The 17,550-nt window shown below is 51.3% G+C and overlaps 2 protein-coding genes across 11 annotated transcripts in view; one reads left to right on the top strand and one right to left on the bottom strand.

Moving 5' to 3' along the window:
* Positions 1-2,487, bottom strand: part of RBM26 (RNA binding motif protein 26) — a 60,610-nt gene extending 58,123 nt beyond the window's left edge. For all 10 annotated transcript variants that reach the window (XR_014230601.1, XR_014230602.1, XM_082335045.1 and 7 more), the window contains exon 1: positions 2,330-2,487. Coding sequence is in view for 8 of the 10 variants with exons in the window: in XM_082335045.1 (XP_082191171.1) it covers positions 2,330-2,400 (71 nt within the window). In the remaining 2 variants the exon portion in view is untranslated. The remainder of the gene's footprint in view (positions 1-2,329) is intronic.
* A 9,795-nt stretch (positions 2,488-12,282) lies between these two features.
* Positions 12,283-16,656, top strand: LOC309602454 (T-cell activation Rho GTPase-activating protein-like; the record flags this gene model as incomplete). Its single annotated transcript, XM_082336036.1, has 13 exons — positions 12,283-12,547; positions 12,731-12,772; positions 13,125-13,209; positions 13,308-13,361; positions 13,487-13,553; positions 13,706-13,878; positions 14,130-14,291; positions 14,420-14,529; positions 14,913-15,108; positions 15,326-15,451; positions 15,734-15,789; positions 15,871-15,998; positions 16,430-16,656. The coding sequence occupies exons 1-13, from the start codon at positions 12,288-12,290 to the stop codon at positions 16,654-16,656; spliced, it is 1,686 nt and encodes a 561-aa protein (XP_082192162.1). The 5' UTR covers positions 12,283-12,287.
* Between the last annotated feature and the right edge of the window lie 894 nt (positions 16,657-17,550).

The raw sequence follows: 17,550 nt of genomic DNA on the forward strand, positions 1-17,550 counted from the left end.
GCTGGCTCGTTTCCTCCCAAAGCTAAAAATTCAGAGAACTGAGCATCCTCCAGGCCAGCAATTCCTTACCCCACAACATAGTTTTCCAGCATGAGAACCACATTTGAACTGCTCACACACCACATTTAACTTAACAGAAACATGTTGGTCATTTTAGTACAAAAAAGCAGAAAATTGCACTGATCACAAAAGCTGAAAATCTCAATTTCATCCTTTAACTGCTGACTATCACTAGCAGACATCACAGTTCAATATTCAAACAAATAGAGAAACATGGAACAACCCAAGTTGTTACCAGGATAAGAAGTTACTACTATACATTACTAATGAATGGAGCTTGAGGGGAAAGACTGAGGAACCATATTGACCTCCAGCTAAATAGTACATGGTAAACTTCCGATACTTTTTATATTGTGAATAGGAAACTTATTATTCACTGGTGAAAGCTAAAACTTCAGCTCCTGATGCATAATACTCAAGAAAGAGCAGAAGACAGTATAAATGAATTGTGGATACAGATCTGCAAAATCAAAAGAACCTAAAGTATTTACTAAAAGGGATTTTGAAGTCAACTGAAGCCTTCCTGTAAACACCACTAGCGGACTTCCAGTTTCAGATTTCACAGAATTTAAAAATGCTCCTTGTAAACTGTTTGAAGCTAACATATCGATCTTCAGCTGCTGACCAACTGAGAGGTAAGCGTGTATGATTTATCATTTCAAATTACCGACATGTATTTTGGAAATGACAAGATCTTCCGAAGTTAAATATCGCCTGTTCCAAGCCTCTTGACCAGCACACTCTAAATACTGATATCAAACTGCTGATTGCCATTAACAGAATATTCATGCAAGAACATATCCAGAGACTAATGGAGCATTGTGCACCAGCAGACTACCTGGATCTATTACCACAGAACATAATGTGCTCTGTTATTCTAATATTACCTTACCAATGTGCTCCGTTATTCTAATGTTACCTTACATTGACCCAAGAGGAAGATTAATTCATCTTACCAAAACTGCACCTTTACAAGAAGAAGATGCATTCTTTTTTTGCAACTAAAATAAAAAAAAAAAATCCTACCACAGTCTTAAGAGTCAAACCTTTTATATAAAGGCACTCAGCATGATTTGCTGCAGGCCTAATTCAAAGTCCACTGAAATTAAGTTCACGACTCATCTATTACAGTATGGTTTGGATTAGGCCCTATGGAAAAAGACCACCACCCCCCCACCCCCCTCCCAAAACACAAGCGAAGCTCTCCTAAAAATGTCCCATCAGTTTATAACCTATTCAAGTTATTTCAGCATAAGCCATACAAACTATACATGTACATACATATACTTAACTAATGACTATGGAAGCCGCAGACTTTTTTTCCTATTTGATAGCATCAGAGTAAAACTGACAGTAGTCAAATGTCTCAGAATAAAAGTTAATACCAGAATTAATTTATAAGTTCTAGCTCTACTGACTCAAATGAAGCTCCAGCAATTTAATTCAGACATGTTAAAATGGTGTTTCAGAATGACAAGTCAAGCGTATGGCTTGATCTAAAACGTCTATATAGACACCATACTTCCAGAAGATGAAACCTTTAAAACCAAGTTCATGCCTCAGTTCTACTAAAATATCATTCACAGAAGGAAGACATGGACTATTTGCACAAGAGCCCCAATTACTCACACGAATGTTATGCTTAGAGGCCAAGCAGGTATTCACAAATAGGCAAATAATTCTCTGGGGCTGCTACTCCCAAGGGCTCTACTGATGCAATTTTTATTCGGGGGGAGGGAAACAAGACAGCGTCAAATATTCAAAACGACCGAGAACGACGTGCGACGAGTCTACGGAAAATGCCACTGGGAAGATCCGAGGATCCTGGAAAAGGTCCTAATGGCACCTGAGCTCTCTCAGAGAAGGTCACTGGACAGGGCGGCAGGCCCTGGTTGTTAAACCGGCCTCTACGGGGGCCGAGAGCGGGGAAAAGCGAGCTGCACACGCAGACACATTACCTCCCGCTTACCCTGGGCTACAAAGGGAGAGACGAATGCGGTCGCTAGGGGGGGAAGCTGCATCCTCCGGAGAAAGACGGTCCTGCCTCCCCGCCGAGGACGGCGCCGGCAGAGTGGGGCAACGACGCAGCCCCGCGCAGGGCCCCCACAGAAGAGGGCCGGGGGAGAAGGGCGGTGGGAGGGCACCTCCCGGGACGCCCCCACGGGCCTCCCCGGCACAGCCTTCCCCTCCCCTGCGGATCCCCCTCTTTTCCAAGGGAAGGTTTATTTTGGAGGGGGCGGGGGAGAGAGGAAGGGTCGCGACTACTCACATGGGCTCCAAGGTTTTGCTGAGCCAGGATTTCAGCGCCTCGAAGTTTTCTATGATCATTTTAACCACCATCCAGAGCGGCCCGGGCCCCCCGCCTCCCCGGCAGCAGCAGCAACGGCGGCGGGGTCCGCGCCGCCCCGCCGGCCGGGACCCCGGCTCCTGCCGCGCCTCCCCCCACCCGCCGAGCCCGCGGCCGCCTCCCGGTTCGGCAGAGGCCGCCTGGCAGGGGCCGGAGGCCCAGCGCCACGAAGGGGGCGGAACCAGCCGAGCGGCGGCTGCTCCCTGCGGGCCCCGCTCTCGCCGCTCCTTGGCCGGGGAGCGCGGTCCGGCCGCTCCGCGGTTCCCCCCCGCCTCAGCAGCGGGCGGAGGGCAGCGCGGCCGACGGGCCCGACGAGCGACAGGCCCCGAGCGCGGCTCGCAAGCGCACCGCCCCCCGCTCTCCCCTTAGCCGCAGAGCCAGACAGAGCGAGCGAGCAAGCAGGTAAGATGGCGGCGCCCCGCTGTCGCGAGAATAAGGAGTCTCGCGAGAACGGGCGGCGCGCGGGGGCTGCCGGGAGGCCGGGCGGGGGGGGCGGGGCGGGGCGGGGCGCGGAGGGGAGGCGGCGGGGCGGCCTGCCGCGGCCATCGGCGGGGACGCGGGTGGGAGCGGCCTCTCCCGTAGAGGGGAAGGCGGTCCGGCGGCCTCCCGGGGAGCCGGGGGGGTGCTGTGAGAAGGAAACGCGCCCTGGCAGAAGCAGGAAGGGAGGCACAGCGAGTGCTCCCTTCCCCGTGGCGCGAGCTCCCGTCAATGTTTGCAACTGACAGGAAAAATAAAAATTTTGTTTGGTTGGGTTTTTTTTTTTTTGGAAAAAAAGGTCGGAGTAACAAAATTCCCTGAAAACATGGGAGTTGGCAGCAAAGTCCCGTGTCTTCCCGACGCCAGCCCCGCGTGGGGTGGGATGGGGCCCTGCTGTGGGCCGGCCGGGGCCAACAGCGACCTGCCCGTGGGGGTTCCCTGGCCGGCTCAGGCCCCGCAAGGTGGATCTGACAGGGGAGCTGAGCCCCCGCGGCTGCTCAGTCACCCCCAGACCTAACCGCGGTGGAGCCGCATGGACTGGCTCCCCAAAAACCAGTGCCCACCGGTGCGGGGCCTTCCTGTGAGAAGTTAATGTACGCCGCTGCTTTCGCCAGTACCCTGGGTTATCTGAATGCTGAAAGAAAATGTCTGCGGTGAATTTACCTCAGTCGGTTTGGTGGGCTTCCAAAAGACCGGTGTCTCACCTGAGCTCCTGAGTGAGGAGTTTTGCACAGTCAGTGAACAAAGGCGAGTATTTCAAAGAAAGCGTTCGCTCTGCCTTTCTTGGGGCAGAGTGGATGGCTCCTGAGCAGCCTGCCTGATTTTCTCAAATACAGAGGAACTTCAGGTCATCAGGTTAGATTAGATGGCAGCCGTGTTCTTGGCTGACCTGTCAATTTATGAGCAGCCTGAAGTCCTACCTTTGTCACGCAGACTCAGGATAACAGCAGAGGGATCCCTAGAGAGCTGGAGTGAAGACGAGAAGATGTGTTTGGATATAAAGGAGATGCCTGGCTGTTCTTCCGGCATGAGAACTCCTTCAAGATCCATCCCCAGCTTCATCGCGCCCATGGGAACCCACCATAGACTGCTAGGACTTACTTCTCTTTGAAAAAGCTCAACTTTACTTCACTGCATCTGTAACAAAGCAAGGGACATTGGCAGTTATGACCCTTAGTTACAATTTTGCACGCTACCAAGAAGCACTTGACGGCAGCAGAAAGACTGCCAAGAAATCCAGTATCTGAGGTAGCTAAATAAGAGCTGGAGGAGGCTAAGGCTGCCTGCACACAATTATTTGTGGCTTAATTATCATCCTTGAAAGTTTGTTGAAAACTGGAGAGTGTAGCAAGCCAAGAAAATAAACTGCCAGCTTAGTAGGTACTTCAGTGAGGACTTCCCAATTACAAGATATACTTCGGTTTCCTTGCATAGTGGAGAGTGAACAGCACATCCAGTCTGTAGACAGAAAATCACCAGAGCCTGAAATTCTCTGGAGGCTGTTGTGTAGACATCTAAAAAGTCCTTGGCTCACAGTCACCAACTTGTAAGTTAACTCCCCCTGAACACATAAAAAGGGTCACTAAGCTTGGGATTCTGATGGGTCTTTGAAGGGACAGGCACATAGAAATCAGGCATTGTGATAAGAATCTAAATTTGGTTTTGGATCTGGCCCTTAATCCTTTGCAAAAGCCAGTGTCTAGTGGAAATAATTCAGGCAAGCACTGTGTCAGTCCCCTTCACTCTCATCTTTGTAACTTCCTTTGATCCTTGAATATGCAATGGCCAGCAAGAAAACACAGCTTCTAAGGTTTCCCTACATAAAATGTATGGATATAATCATGGTAGCAACTTCTCTGTGTTTGACATTTCATTCTAAACTACTTTCCAGCTGTTCAGAAGCACAGTGCTGTAAGTAAATGAAATTTGTGATCAGCAAAAGGATTTCATGAATACATTTTATGCACTGGATAAGACTTGTCTGCATGTGGTAATTTTTGAACATCACTGTGTTGATAGAAGGGTGGTGTTACCACTCTTCTGTGGCGATATTCGAGTAACTATATTAAATAAATAAATAAATAAAAGCTGCTGGCATTCCCAGTTCTAGAGTTTGCAGACTTGAAATCTTAAGGCCTTATAAAGATTTAGATTCCACATCTTCAGAAGTGACGGCAATGTTCTGTAGCATCTTTCAGGCAATTTTCATTTCATTTCATAGCAGGAATTAGAGGAATACAAAGGAAAACTATTTATGAGATCTGAGGAAATCATTTCCTCTGAAATATAAAGTGAATTCTATACATAAGGTGGTTTCTATTTAAGACACAACATCTTTAGGTTCTTAATAACAATTTTAAAACTACAAAATAAGGAATAGTTTTTACTTAAATCAAACTTCAGTCACAAGTGAAATCAGGACTTTAACTGAAAAAAATCCTGAAGATCATGTTTCATTTAATGCAACTTAATAGAGAATCTGTGCAAAGGGTCAAAGTAATTATTAACTTCTACAATGCCATATTTCCGTGAGACACATAAGTTTCTATTTCTCCTGTAGCTGTTCGATGTAAAATTCATGAACTGTCCAAGGGAAAATAAAACATACCCTAAATGTCTTCCCTACCTGTACAATTAAAGCCATGAAGAAGATAACAAGGAAGAAAATGAATCTTTGAAAAGATTGGAAAGCAGCAAAAGAAGAATTGAACATGCTCTCCTTAGGTTTCAACAATTTAACACCTTCATTTAAAAAATCAGTTCCTGTTGCTAAATGATAGTGACATTCTGTATCAGGTAGATGATCTATGGATACCAAACATTTAATAAGAACTTAATAATAGAAATCTCAAAAATATAAAAATAGACATCTATAGTCTGTGGATTAATATAAAAAGTGCATTTTAACATCAATAATCTTAAAATACAAATAAATTGTTCTGTTAATAAAGTAATACAAAACTCATTCTCTTATTCTATTCATGCATCAGAATTACAGATTCCTAATAGCCCTTTTGGCTTACAAAAACTTTGCTAAGTTCTTCAGAGTAGTAGAGATGGTTTCATATATAATAACCCCCAAAGTTCATAGGTTTGCTGTGCACTTAGTTTGCAGTAGCCTTATCTAACTCAATTTAGTGACCTTTGATGTCTAAAAATAATGGGTTGTATTTATTCACATTTTTATTGTTTCACTTGCTCATGTGAGAGCTGTATGTTGCCAGCCAAGACAGAGATATCAATCCTTCCTGAGATTTCTGAGATTTTATTTCCACTGACGCCTCTCCAAAGCCATTGGTCTTGTGCTCATAAGCAATCTTTGTCAATGTGTAAAGCTGCAATTTTTAAGTGTCAAAGATTTTTCTTTAAAAGCTGACATTTTCTTAAATGTCCATAGATCTCTTTTTAACTCAGGTTTGTCCCTTTCATTTTTAATACAAAAAGTAGTTGTAGAAGGGAATAGCTTGTGGGCACATCCATCTTTTTGCCAGACCTATTCTACCTTCATCAGTCAGTGTTTATGTCATACAGAAAAAAGGTTAATTCTTCTTCTTTTTTATTTGTTTGTGTGTTTGGCTTTTGGGGTTTTTTTGTTTGTTTGTTTCAAGTGAGTTTAATTTTTTTGAAGGTGCCAGGCTGGTCTATGGCGTTATGGAGTTCTTCAATCTATCCTTCTAATGCTTCATCTTTTTATTTAGGAAAATGTGATTGCATTTGCAACTGGATTTAAACATTCGTCTCTGACTGTAGGTTTTCTACTAGTGTTAAATGTGATTCTGGTTTTGCATAGCGGATGTAATCCACCAGTTCCAGACTTGAGGCCCCTAGTGTCTCCCAGAAAAAGCATTTAAGCATTACAGGCCTCAGATGTATCTGAGTGGATGATCTGGAGATCGAGGGTTCCATCTCCTTGCAGCGTACCACGGCCCTTAGCATCAGAGCACAGGCTAAAACGGCAGGGCTGATGAAACTGGATGGCAGCAGGATGGCTTGATGGGAACAAAAACATTTTTGTGTGTTGTTCAGATTTTTAGTTTGTACTTTCACTGAGTTTCGAGTTTTGCTGTTCGTTGCTATTTAGATATGGATAGGTGTACATCTGTACATCTGTAGATGTACTGCCTTTGTTCTGTGTAGAAGTGGTCAAATGATATTCCTCCTGTTACTCCTTGTCTACTCTGTAGTGAGTTTCCTCTCAGGAGGCATCGACAGGAGCTTTGAGGATAATGTCACAGAATGGATCCAGACCTGAAGACTCCCTGTTCTGTCCTTCACAAATAGCTAATGCCTATCAATTCCTGAGCATCTGAAAGCTGAGGCACTTCTGCCTTTCCCCATAAATACACCTACTAGTGCTTCAACAGAGCAGTAGGTCAGCTTCGTATGACTCTTACGTGTCTGCCTCAAAAAGATCAATGTTTATATGAATGTTTAGTCCTTTGCTTTTTTACTGTTGACTCCTGCATAGTGAATTGAATCAAACTGAGCCATTGCCACTTAAAAACTGGGGCCTGTAAGAGCTCTCAGAGCACATGGTCTTTAAGATCTAATGTCTTCCTCTCATCTTGAAACCACAAAAATTTAATCATGAAATACGCTGTGGACATTAGACAACTTTCTGTGACCGTGGTCTTTCTATACAACAGACCTAAGCCATGGGATTGTGTATCATCTCTCCTGCTTCTGTTGCTGCAGGAAGAAGATAGATGATACAGCTGGAGAAAAGGGCTCAATGTGGTCCTGCTTGAGCAGGGGGTTGGACCAGATGACCTCCAGAGGTCCCTTCCAACCTCAACCATCCTGTGATTCTGTGAAAGGCTTTTGGCAGAGTGTCCCAAAGCCACAGGGATTTTAAGTATTTGTAGCTGGTGTATGTAGCATTTACCCTGAGATTGCAAGTCATAGGATTCAGCGTTGCTTTTTTGAACTGACATGAACAGCTGTTAAACAAGTTTTCTTGAAAGCCAAGGTCAGAACAAGTTGTTACAGTCAGAAGTCAAATCTACAAACTCAGTGTTTTTTATTATTGTTTAAATATAGAAACATTACCAGTAGCGGATATTTACCAACATACATCACACTTCTGAAGTCACACTATGCTAAGTCTATATTGTATATCTCTAAATGGCCTTGTGTTTTAAGAAGTAAAATGGGTCAGTTTTGTGATACAAGATGCTTGTGTCGTGGAACCTCGTTAGCTTGTAGTAACGCAGGGACAGCTTATTTGTGCTTGCTCATTAGCTTGTACTAATGCAGGGACAGGATTGCTCCACTTTGCCAATGGCAGCAAAATTAAGCTTAGCCCCTGCTTGTGCCGATGGGAAGGATGACTGGGAGAGGGCCCAGGGTGTAATTAATACCTCATCTTCTTCCCAAAATGCGGTGGAGCAGGAAAGACATAGCTCATAACTCTGCCCCTATGACACCAACCAGCAGAGCTTCATCTTCTAGAAATCTTCGTAATGCAGTCAGCAAGTACCAACTGTGTCACGCTGGTCTGTGCAAGCAGACAATTACAGGGCAGAGCCACACCTGGATTTGTGCCTGCACATGGGGGTAAGCGTCCGACCACATTCCCCAATTCCCTTGGGGAAACCACTGTGATGGAGGCCCCCGTGCCTTGCAGGAAGACGGTGGCTCCATGAGCCTGGCCGAGGCTGGAGGCAGCTGTGACACTGATGACTGCGCTGTGGTCTCAGCTTCTGTGTCACGAAGCAGATGCTCCGTGCATGGGATTTACTGCTGGGGAAGAGAGGCTGGCTTCCTAGTAATTAAGTAAGTCCATCCCAAATGTTATTTCCAAACTCCTGTCTACTGTGTGTCTTATCCACCAGCTAATGCGCTGCCCCATTTTTGGCCATAAGCCTACAGTTTTGGGCCACATTGAACAGCACGTGGACTGTTGACTCCTGGAGAGTGGCAGATTTTGAGTTGGTGCTGTCTAGTGTATTTTACTATGCCCATCCTATGCAGAAACAGAAGAGACAGTATCCTTTCCATTTCAGATGTTAGTCATACACAAACCATAGGAGGAAGCAAGCAGGGTCTTGATTTTGCCCTTCCTGTACCCCTTATCCTCAGCCCACCTTCCCTTTAAATTGAACAAGTGCAGGGAAAAAGTATTTTTCCGAGCCAGCATTTGTGCAGGATACACCATGCTGGAGGTAAGGCATTCCTGAGCCATGGTGTGAACCTCCTTTGCCTCCGAGATGCCTCAGCTGTCTAAGATCATAATCGAACTTGTAGTAAATGAAAAGAATAATCACAAGTGGCAGAATGTACTGATTGGATTATTAAAAAATGCTGCAGTTTTACAAATATTGAAGAAGTGCTGTCATCCATTGTGCAAGGCATTTTTGTATTTTTCAACTGTCAGATCTTGGAAAAAAACTTTCAGGAAGTTTGGAAGCAAAATATTTTTTTAACCATTTTAATTTCCATTTGAAGCAACTTTTAATTTTTCTCTTTAAGGAAGCTGAAACAGTACAGTGCTTTACGATTTTGTTCTCTCTGTTGTGCACAGGCCTCAGCCCTCATGTCAGCATGCTTAGGATTTGCTTAGGTCAATGCTGCTGCAGAGCCAGAAGAGGGAGCACAGACATTGTTTCTTCTTGGTCATGCTGTGGAGGTGTACTGGGCTCGCCTGGCAAGGTTTTGGTAGCGGGGGGGCTGCAGGGGTGGCTTCTGTGAGAAGCTGCTGGAAGCTTCCCCCACGTCCGACAGAGCCAAGGCCAGCCGGCTCCAAGACGGACCCATCGCTGCCCAAGGCCAAGCGTATAAGCGACGGCGGTAGCCCTTCTGTGATAATATATTCAAGAAGGGGAAAAATCCTGCGCAATTGCAGCTGGAGAGAGGAGTGGGAATACGTGAGAGGAACAACCCTGCAGACACCAAGGTCAGGGAAAAAGGAGGAGGAGGAGGTGCTCCAGGCACCGGTGCAGAGATGCCCCTGCAGCCCTTGGTGAAGCCCACGGTGAGGCAGGCTGTGCCCCTGCAGCCCATGGAGGTTAATGGGAGCAGATATCCACCTGCAGCCCGTGGAGGACCCCACGCCAGAGCAGGGGGATGCCCAAAGGAGGCTGTGACCCTGTGGGAAGCCCACACTGGAGCAGACTCCTGGCAGGACCTGTGCATCCATGGAGAGAGGAACCCATGCTGGAGCAGGGTTTTCTGGCAGGACTTGCAGAATGGCGAAGAGCATAACCCAAAATGTCAGAAGAGTAGAAAGTTAACATTTGGAGGAAGCTAGACTCTGTATTGCATTATTGGCCTGTATTTCTCAAGACAGCCAACTGCAAGGCATAGCAAGGCAGTGAGACATGCATGCTGTGGGAGATTTTGAATACCTGTATTCTTTTATACTTTCATTATAGACAAGGATGATATTAGTTCTGCCACTTTGTGGTTCTTTACTGCATTTTCAGCCCATTACGTCTAATAAAGCCTAATACTAGTTCAAGTATACTTAGTATTCTTAGTATTTCTTGAAACGAGAAACAAGTATTCTTGTTTCACCAAAACCAGCTGGCAGTTACTAGTTCTGCTCCCTACCTAGTGCTCTGCCACAGTGGGAAGCTTATTTCCTTGATTTTTCAGTACGTCACTGTATTCTGCCAGGGGAGGGTTTGGATTCCCGTGAAAAGGTACCTCTCTTCTAATCAACATCTTGCAACGGATTGCACTTCAAGAGTTCTCATTTCTATGATTCCCTGAAAACCAGCAAAGCAGTAACCAAGTCCAGAAGAGTAGGATACTGAGCTGAAACTGTGTTATTCTCCTGCAACCTCAGCTAGGCACAGAGTAAAATCCAGCTACTTGGGGAGGTCAAGTCCTTTCCTTTTGTGACTCAAGTATCATTTCTACAAGAGCACAAAGACAACAGCTTGGGGTTTGGTTTCTAGCTTCTCCTTACTCTGCTTCATAGGACTGGAGCCAAAGAGACAACAGGTCTGGCTCGAGCAGGCAGGACGGCTTTCTTCGCTCTGCCAACCGTCTAAAGCATCCCAGGAAGAGCGGGAAGCGGGCAGGACGTGGCTGCAGCCCCCTGGGCTGCACTGTTGGGGTCTGCTCTGCTTCTGGGAGTTTCCCCTCTCCCTGTCCTCGGCACGCTGGGGTTCTGCAGACAGCTGCTCGCTCAAGGCGGCAGCTATGCGGCTGCTGTTCCTGTCGCAGCCGGCAAAGCCAAACTCCTCTCTAGCTTTCCGTGAGAGTGCCACCACCACCACCCGCTACCTGGGCAGTGTGTGAAGAAGAACAAAGTTGGCGTTCAAAAGCTGGAGTTCAGGGAACTCCGTCTCTGGACTCTGTCACCAGGGTGCATCCTCTTTCTCCCTGCCCCATAACAAGAGAGAGCCTTTCCTCCTGGACCACTGCTTTGGCTGGAGGAAACATGCCCTTCTCACCCTCACGGCAGTGGCACCGGGAGACCTGCAGAAAGAGGGTGCGGGAAGAGACTGCGGGGGGCACCGGAATGGGCCCGGAGCATCCTGGGAAACACCCACACGTACTCGTGACCAAAAGCAGCTTGGCAGAGCTGCTGGAAAGCAGCGGGGCAGAACAGGTCCCGGGCTTCTGGTGGACACCAGGTTGACCAGGAGCCAGCAAGGTGCCCTTGCCCAAAGGCACGGGTGAGGGGTACCCTGCGCTGCGCTGGGCAAAGCACTGCCAGCAGCCGGAGGGAGGTGAGCCTTCCCCTCTGCTCAGCGCTGGCGACGCCGTGCCTGCAGCGCTGTGCCCAGGTCTGGGCTCCCCAGTACGAGAGAGGCACGGGCATACTGGGGAGAGCCCCCAGGGCCCCTCCCCCACCGCCGACCCCCTTGGGGTCACAATGGCATGCTGTGTTGGCCCTGCGCTGGCCCGGCAACGGCCCCAGTGCCTGCAGGGACGGCGCTGTGCCAGCACAGAGCGACGCACGGGAGAGTCAAGCTCTTGCCCAGCAGCACTGCCTGGCACTGGGACCCCCTTGGCAGCCTCTGGCACTGTCCTGAGACCCACCAGCGTGTCCCACGGGAGCTTTCTCCTGGCCTCGGCGGGATGGGCCAGGTGAACTGCTGCCGCGGCTCCAGGTAGGCTACCCCGCGCCTCGGGGACACGCCGGCACAGCCGGGCCCCGCAGCAGCCGCCTCGCTCATGCCCCTCTGCTCTGCAGGGATGACCCTGACGCCGAGCAGCAGTGCGCGCCCGTCCCGGCATCACACGAGCCGCGGCTGCGCCAGCGCGTGCGGGTGACCCAGGGCCGTGCGACGAGGAAGAGGGACCTCCTCCTCTTCGGCAACGCCTTGGTCATCGCCAAGCCCAAGTAAGGCTCGCAGACCCCAGCTGCCTTTCCTGCCAAGCCCTGGCCCTGCTATCAGGGCAGGGACAGCCAAGGAGCAGCCCCAGGCCCCCGCCAGCCTGCTGCTGGATGCAGCCATGGCCGTGCCCGTGGCAGGCGGATGCTAGAGGGGAGCCAGCGGGCTCGGCCACCCCCAGGTCACTCCCTGCCGCTCCTCTCTGCAGACGTGGCAGCGCCCCGCGCCCGCAGCTCTGCCTGGCCCTGGGCCAGCTGCAGGTGCTGAGCAGCGGCAAGGGGGCGGCCGGGGACGTCGCCGAGGAGGAGGAAGGCAAGCACACCAACTCCCTCGTCCTCGTCTGGCCCTGCGGCTCCTGCGTCCTCACTTTCCCGTGAGTCTCGCTGCCTCGTCCCACGCTCCCACGGCAGGGCTGGGCAGCGCCTCTGTCCTGCCCCACGGGGCTTCCTCCTGCCTCTGTGGCCGTCCCCACGGGGCAGGGCTGTGCCGGCGCTCGCCTCTGCCCGCAGGCTGGAGACCAGCGGCCACTCAGGCTCTCTCTCCTCTCTTTCTGCAGCTCCCGCGCGGTGAAGGAGCTCTGGGTCAGCGCGCTCCTTGGGTAAGCCCTGCCTGGCAGCGCAGCCTGGGGGGCCCCTGCTCCCATCACGGGGGGAGGCTCCAGCCATCGTCTTACGATGCCAAAGCCCCGCTCCCCAGCTGGGGAGAGGTGCCCCCACGGCTGCGGGCAGCTCTTGAGCGGCCAGAGCTGGTGGAGCGGCTTCGCCCAGCTGTGTCCAGCCAACACCTGCCCAGCCCCGTCCTCACCACTGCCGCTGCTCTCCGCTCCGCTGCCGGCCGCTACCCAGCTGCTTCGGGGCAGCTTGGAAGTGCTCCCTGGGCTGGCAGGAGAGGGAAAAGGCAGCTTGGCTCTTCTCACGCTTGCTCCTTCTCTGCCCCTTCCCCATGCACAGGCCACCAGAAGGAGCGGAGGGAGCCCGGGTCACCCAGCTGCCCTCCATCAAGCTCCTGCTGAAGAAGCTGAGCGCCCGCAATGCTGTGAGTGTCCCTCCTGTCTCCGCTCTGCCCCCATGTGCTGCTCCAGCCCAGCATCAGCTGCATCGCTTCTGACCTTCTGCTCTTTTCCCCTTGCCCAGGCGACGACACTCCACGCCAGCAGCCTGGAGAGGCTGATCGAGGGCCAGGCAGAGGTGAGGATCGCTCCCGGTGCAATCTCGGCCGTCCCCACCTCTCACCCATGGCCAGGGGCCGATACAGCTCGCCAGGGGCCCTTTCTGCTCGGGGCTGTTTGGGGAGCACAGCGTGTTTCTTGCAGGCTGATGCAGAGCAGCGGCCACCACCCGTCCCCTCTGGCAGCCAAGGTGGACGCGGCCACTCGGCTGGTGAGTTTGGAGAAGACAGGCAGGGTGGCCCTTCTCTCCTCCTCTCGCAGACGGGCGCTGGTGCTGCACTGGGGCTGCTGCTGCCCTTCCCGCAGGGCACGTCCGTCCTGGCGCTTCTCCTCCACGGCTCTTTGCTCTCTTTGCCTTGGCAGCAGGTGGGACCCGCAGGAGCAGGAGGGGGCTGCCCTGGCCCTTTGTGCGGCGAGGGACCTCGGCTGCTGCAGAGGCACCCGGGCAGTCGGGCTCTGGCGGCAGCGGGGCTCTCTTTGGCCGGCCCCTGGCAGCTCTCTGCAGCCAGGACGGCACGCTGCCCCAGCCCATCCAGGTAAGCAAGCCTGGCCAGGGGGCCCCATCCCGCTGGCTCCTCCGCAGAGGCAGTGTCCCCAGCACAGGGACCCTGGCTGAGGCTCGGGCACAAAGCTGCCTCCTCCCTACGTCCCCCACTTCCAGCCACCCCTCCCTCATGCCCCAGGGAGAGCTGCGGAGCCCTCCACGCTTGCTCCTGCCCCTGAGGAAGCTTCCCCTGTCCCAGGGCCTGTCTCCAGCCAGGCAACTCTCCTCCTCTCTGCCCTGCAGGACCTGCTGGCTCTCCTGCACGAGCACGGGCCATCCACGGAGGGGATCTTCCGGCTGGCGGCCGGTGAGCGCGCCTCCCGTGAGCTCAGGGAGGCCCTCGACAGCGGAGCGGAGGTCCGCCTCGAAAGCCAGCCTGTGCTCCTGCTGGCCGTCATCTTGAAGGTGAACCCCGCTCACCTGGACCCCGGCACCTCCCGGCTCTGCCTGCTCAGGAGCCAGAGTGCCGGGGGTGCTGCCTGTGCTCCCGGCCGGAGTGGTGAAAGGCTCACGCGGAGCCCTTGGCATTGCAGGACTTCCTCCGTAAGATCCCCTCCAAGCTCCTCGAGGTCGAGCTCTACGAGGAGTGGATGAGCGCCCTGCAGAAGACCAGCAGGCAGGAGAGGCTGGCAGCACTCAAAGAGTAAGGGTGGCGAGCAGCCTGCCTGCTCCGCAGGGACTGCCCGAGGCCGGGACGTGCCTGCAAAGCCACAGCCCGCCTGAAAAAGCCGTGGTTTCTGCCAGCCACCTCTTGCTGCTGGGGGCTGGGGCTCTGGGGGAAAGGGGCACAGAAAAGCGTTTCTCTCCTCAGAGCGCTTCCCAAAAGCATTGGGTGTCGCTCCACGAAGGGACTCTTGCCAGAAGGGCAGGGAGGGAGAGAGGTGGCCGTGTCTCAGCAAAGGCAGTCCCGCGGCTGTAGACCAGGCGTGGCCAGGGAGCCTTCCCTCGGGTGGGCTTGGGTGAGATCAGCCTGAGACCGGTGTTGACCACGTCTACTTTATTACCGTTGTCTTCCTCTTCCCGCAGGGTGGCCAGCAAGTTGCCCAAGGCCAACCTCCTGCTCCTCAAGAGCTTGCTGTCCCTGCTCCACAACATCAGCAGAAACTCCACCACCAGCAGGATGACCGCCGGCAACCTGGCCATCTGCGTGGGGCCGAACCTCCTGAGCCCAGCCGAGGAGCACACGCTCCCCCTGGACGTCCTGCTGGAGGTGACGGGGAAGGTACGCTGTGTTTACCAGCCGGCTGCAGCCTTCCGCGCCCACCCGAGCTTTGCTCTTCAGAGGGACCTGGCTGCCTCCTCTCTTCAGACAGCGCTCGTGGGGGAGCTGCGGGGAAGAGCAGCCCCACAGCTGCGCGGAAGCCAGGCTCAGGAGTGGGAAAGGCTCTTTGACCTGTTTGCAGCCAGCGAGGGGCAAACCCATGCTTTGCTGTGTGCAGGTGACGCGGCTGGTGGAGTTCCTCATTGAGCAGCACGGGGAACTCTTTGAGGAGGAGGTGGCTGGGCTTGCTGCTGCACCGGCCGAGGAGTCGCCAGCCCCGGGGGCAGAAGCAGAAACCGCAGAGGTACGTCAGGGCCGCAAACAGCGTGACAACCAAAGCCTCCCCCCTCAGAAGGTGGGACTGCTGCCGCAGGGACAAGCCAGGTCAGCCAGCAGCCTGCAGCTCTGCAGAAGTGCAGAGTAAGGCTGGTGCAGGTTGGCCAGGGCACTTTGTGCGTGGTGATCCCACCACAGCTGGCTCAGCTGAGCTGAGCAAGCCCATCCAAGGGATCTGCCTTTGTGAGCTAAGGGAGCAATAGGGCAGGTAGGTCCTTGCCACCTGTGAACTTCTACATTTCCATTGCAGGTGCCTCCAGTCGCTCCAGAAAGCAAACACCTGAAGAGCTCCTCTGAGGAGAGAAGGTAAAGTGAGCTAGATTAAGAGCAGAACTGATTGATGTTTATTGTGGCTTTACCTGTCTAACAATACTCTTGAATGGAAAGGTTGCCAGGCTCTTCACAGGAGAAGCAAAAAAAGTCCAGCAGCAAGAGAAAACTAAACTGCGAAGAGGAGAGTGGCGGCCAGCCTGGCAAGAAGAGGCAAAAGCTGGAAGCAGAGATCTCTGGAACGGGCAACTGAGAAAACCCAGGCAGGGCGAGAAGAACAAGGAGCCCAGGTGTGTAAGAGACCCTGCTGTCCGTTTTTCAAATTTTAACACTGATTTGTACACACTTGTTGACTTCTATTGCTCTTCTTTCCTTCGCTTTACTCATGGTCAGTTTTACCCTCCATGCTTACTGCAGCTGTATGCAGGCCTGGCCATTTAAGCATAGATTTATACAGCAGCTGAGTCAAAAGCCCTTGTGGTCACTGAAGCCTCCCCAAACTTCCACGCTCTAAATGATTAGGGGGATGATACCAATCCCTAATAGCCAGCTGTAAGGAATCCTGCAGAGGATTACTACGAATGGGTACTGGATTTCACATCAAAGCACAAGTTGCTCGTTCTCCCCTCACCCTTGTCCCTAATGCCTGTCTTCTTTTTTCCCTGTCTTTCTCAAGGCAGCCTGAAGAGATTACTGAAGAAATGGCTCATATTGGACCTGATCCTTGTACACCTTAATGGCTCATCAGCCTATGCTTCTGAGGAAAACAACGTTCTGTCAAGGGAAGACCTACCGCACCCTCATGTTGTCACCCTTTTTACTCAGCTGGAGGGTCTAGAGGAGCTTCAGAGAAACAGGATCACAACTCACCATTTCTCCAGAACGTTCACCAGCACGATATGAAGTCTAATGAATAATATAGGCTATAACCGTCACAGTAACTGAACAAAGGACACTTGAGGGGTTTTAATGCATTTTTTTTTTCACGTTCCAATGTGCAACTTTCAGAAATTTCCAATGTGTTTTTCAGCCAATAGGGCCAATTAGTGAGTTATCTTATGCTGTTATCTTTGACTATTGTTATTATAACTGTGTTATTATTGTTATATTAACTGTGTTATTATCTTTGAATATTAAGTGTTATATTAATGCTACTGTATCTGAATACTCCTTTGTCATTTGACATGAAAAATACTTGAGAGACACACAGCACTTTTGAGCTGCGGATCAAGTGGCTTGCGATCCAGCAAGCTGGCAGAAGCGGTGCTGCGGTGTTTAGGCTCACTATCATTTGCAAGAGTTACGCCAACCGCGTTACGTGACGCTCTGCAGACACACCTTTTCCCAAGCTGTCAGCCGACCGCAGTTGGTTTCTTCCAAAGCCTGGTGGGCTCTGGCTACCAAGAGCGTGACATTCATTAAAAAGGCTCCTGTCACTGCACTTTCACTATTGCCCAGTAACACACGCTGTAAAAGGCACGTATTTATTTGCAAGAATTCCCTCTAAGTACGTAGGTAGTAACATGGACTGCATTCATCTGAAGGAATTTTCTCCAGGTCGGAGAAAACTGAGAGCAAACACTAAAATGATTTCCATGCTGCATCAACACACAAGCATGTGGATGGGGGCATAGATCCTTATTGAAACGCTGCTCCTTTGTGCCTGCCTTACCACATTAGAAAGAATGTGTCTATGTAGCTACATCACACAGGCAAGCTGTGAGTTTTTCTCTGTTCGACCGGACACAATGCTGATACACCTACTACGTGTTAACTATACGGCGAGATCACTCCTTA

Source organism: Platalea leucorodia, assembly GCF_965183815.1.
Source record: "Platalea leucorodia genome assembly, chromosome: 2".
In the NCBI taxonomy this organism is placed as follows: domain Eukaryota; kingdom Metazoa; phylum Chordata; class Aves; order Pelecaniformes; family Threskiornithidae; genus Platalea; species Platalea leucorodia.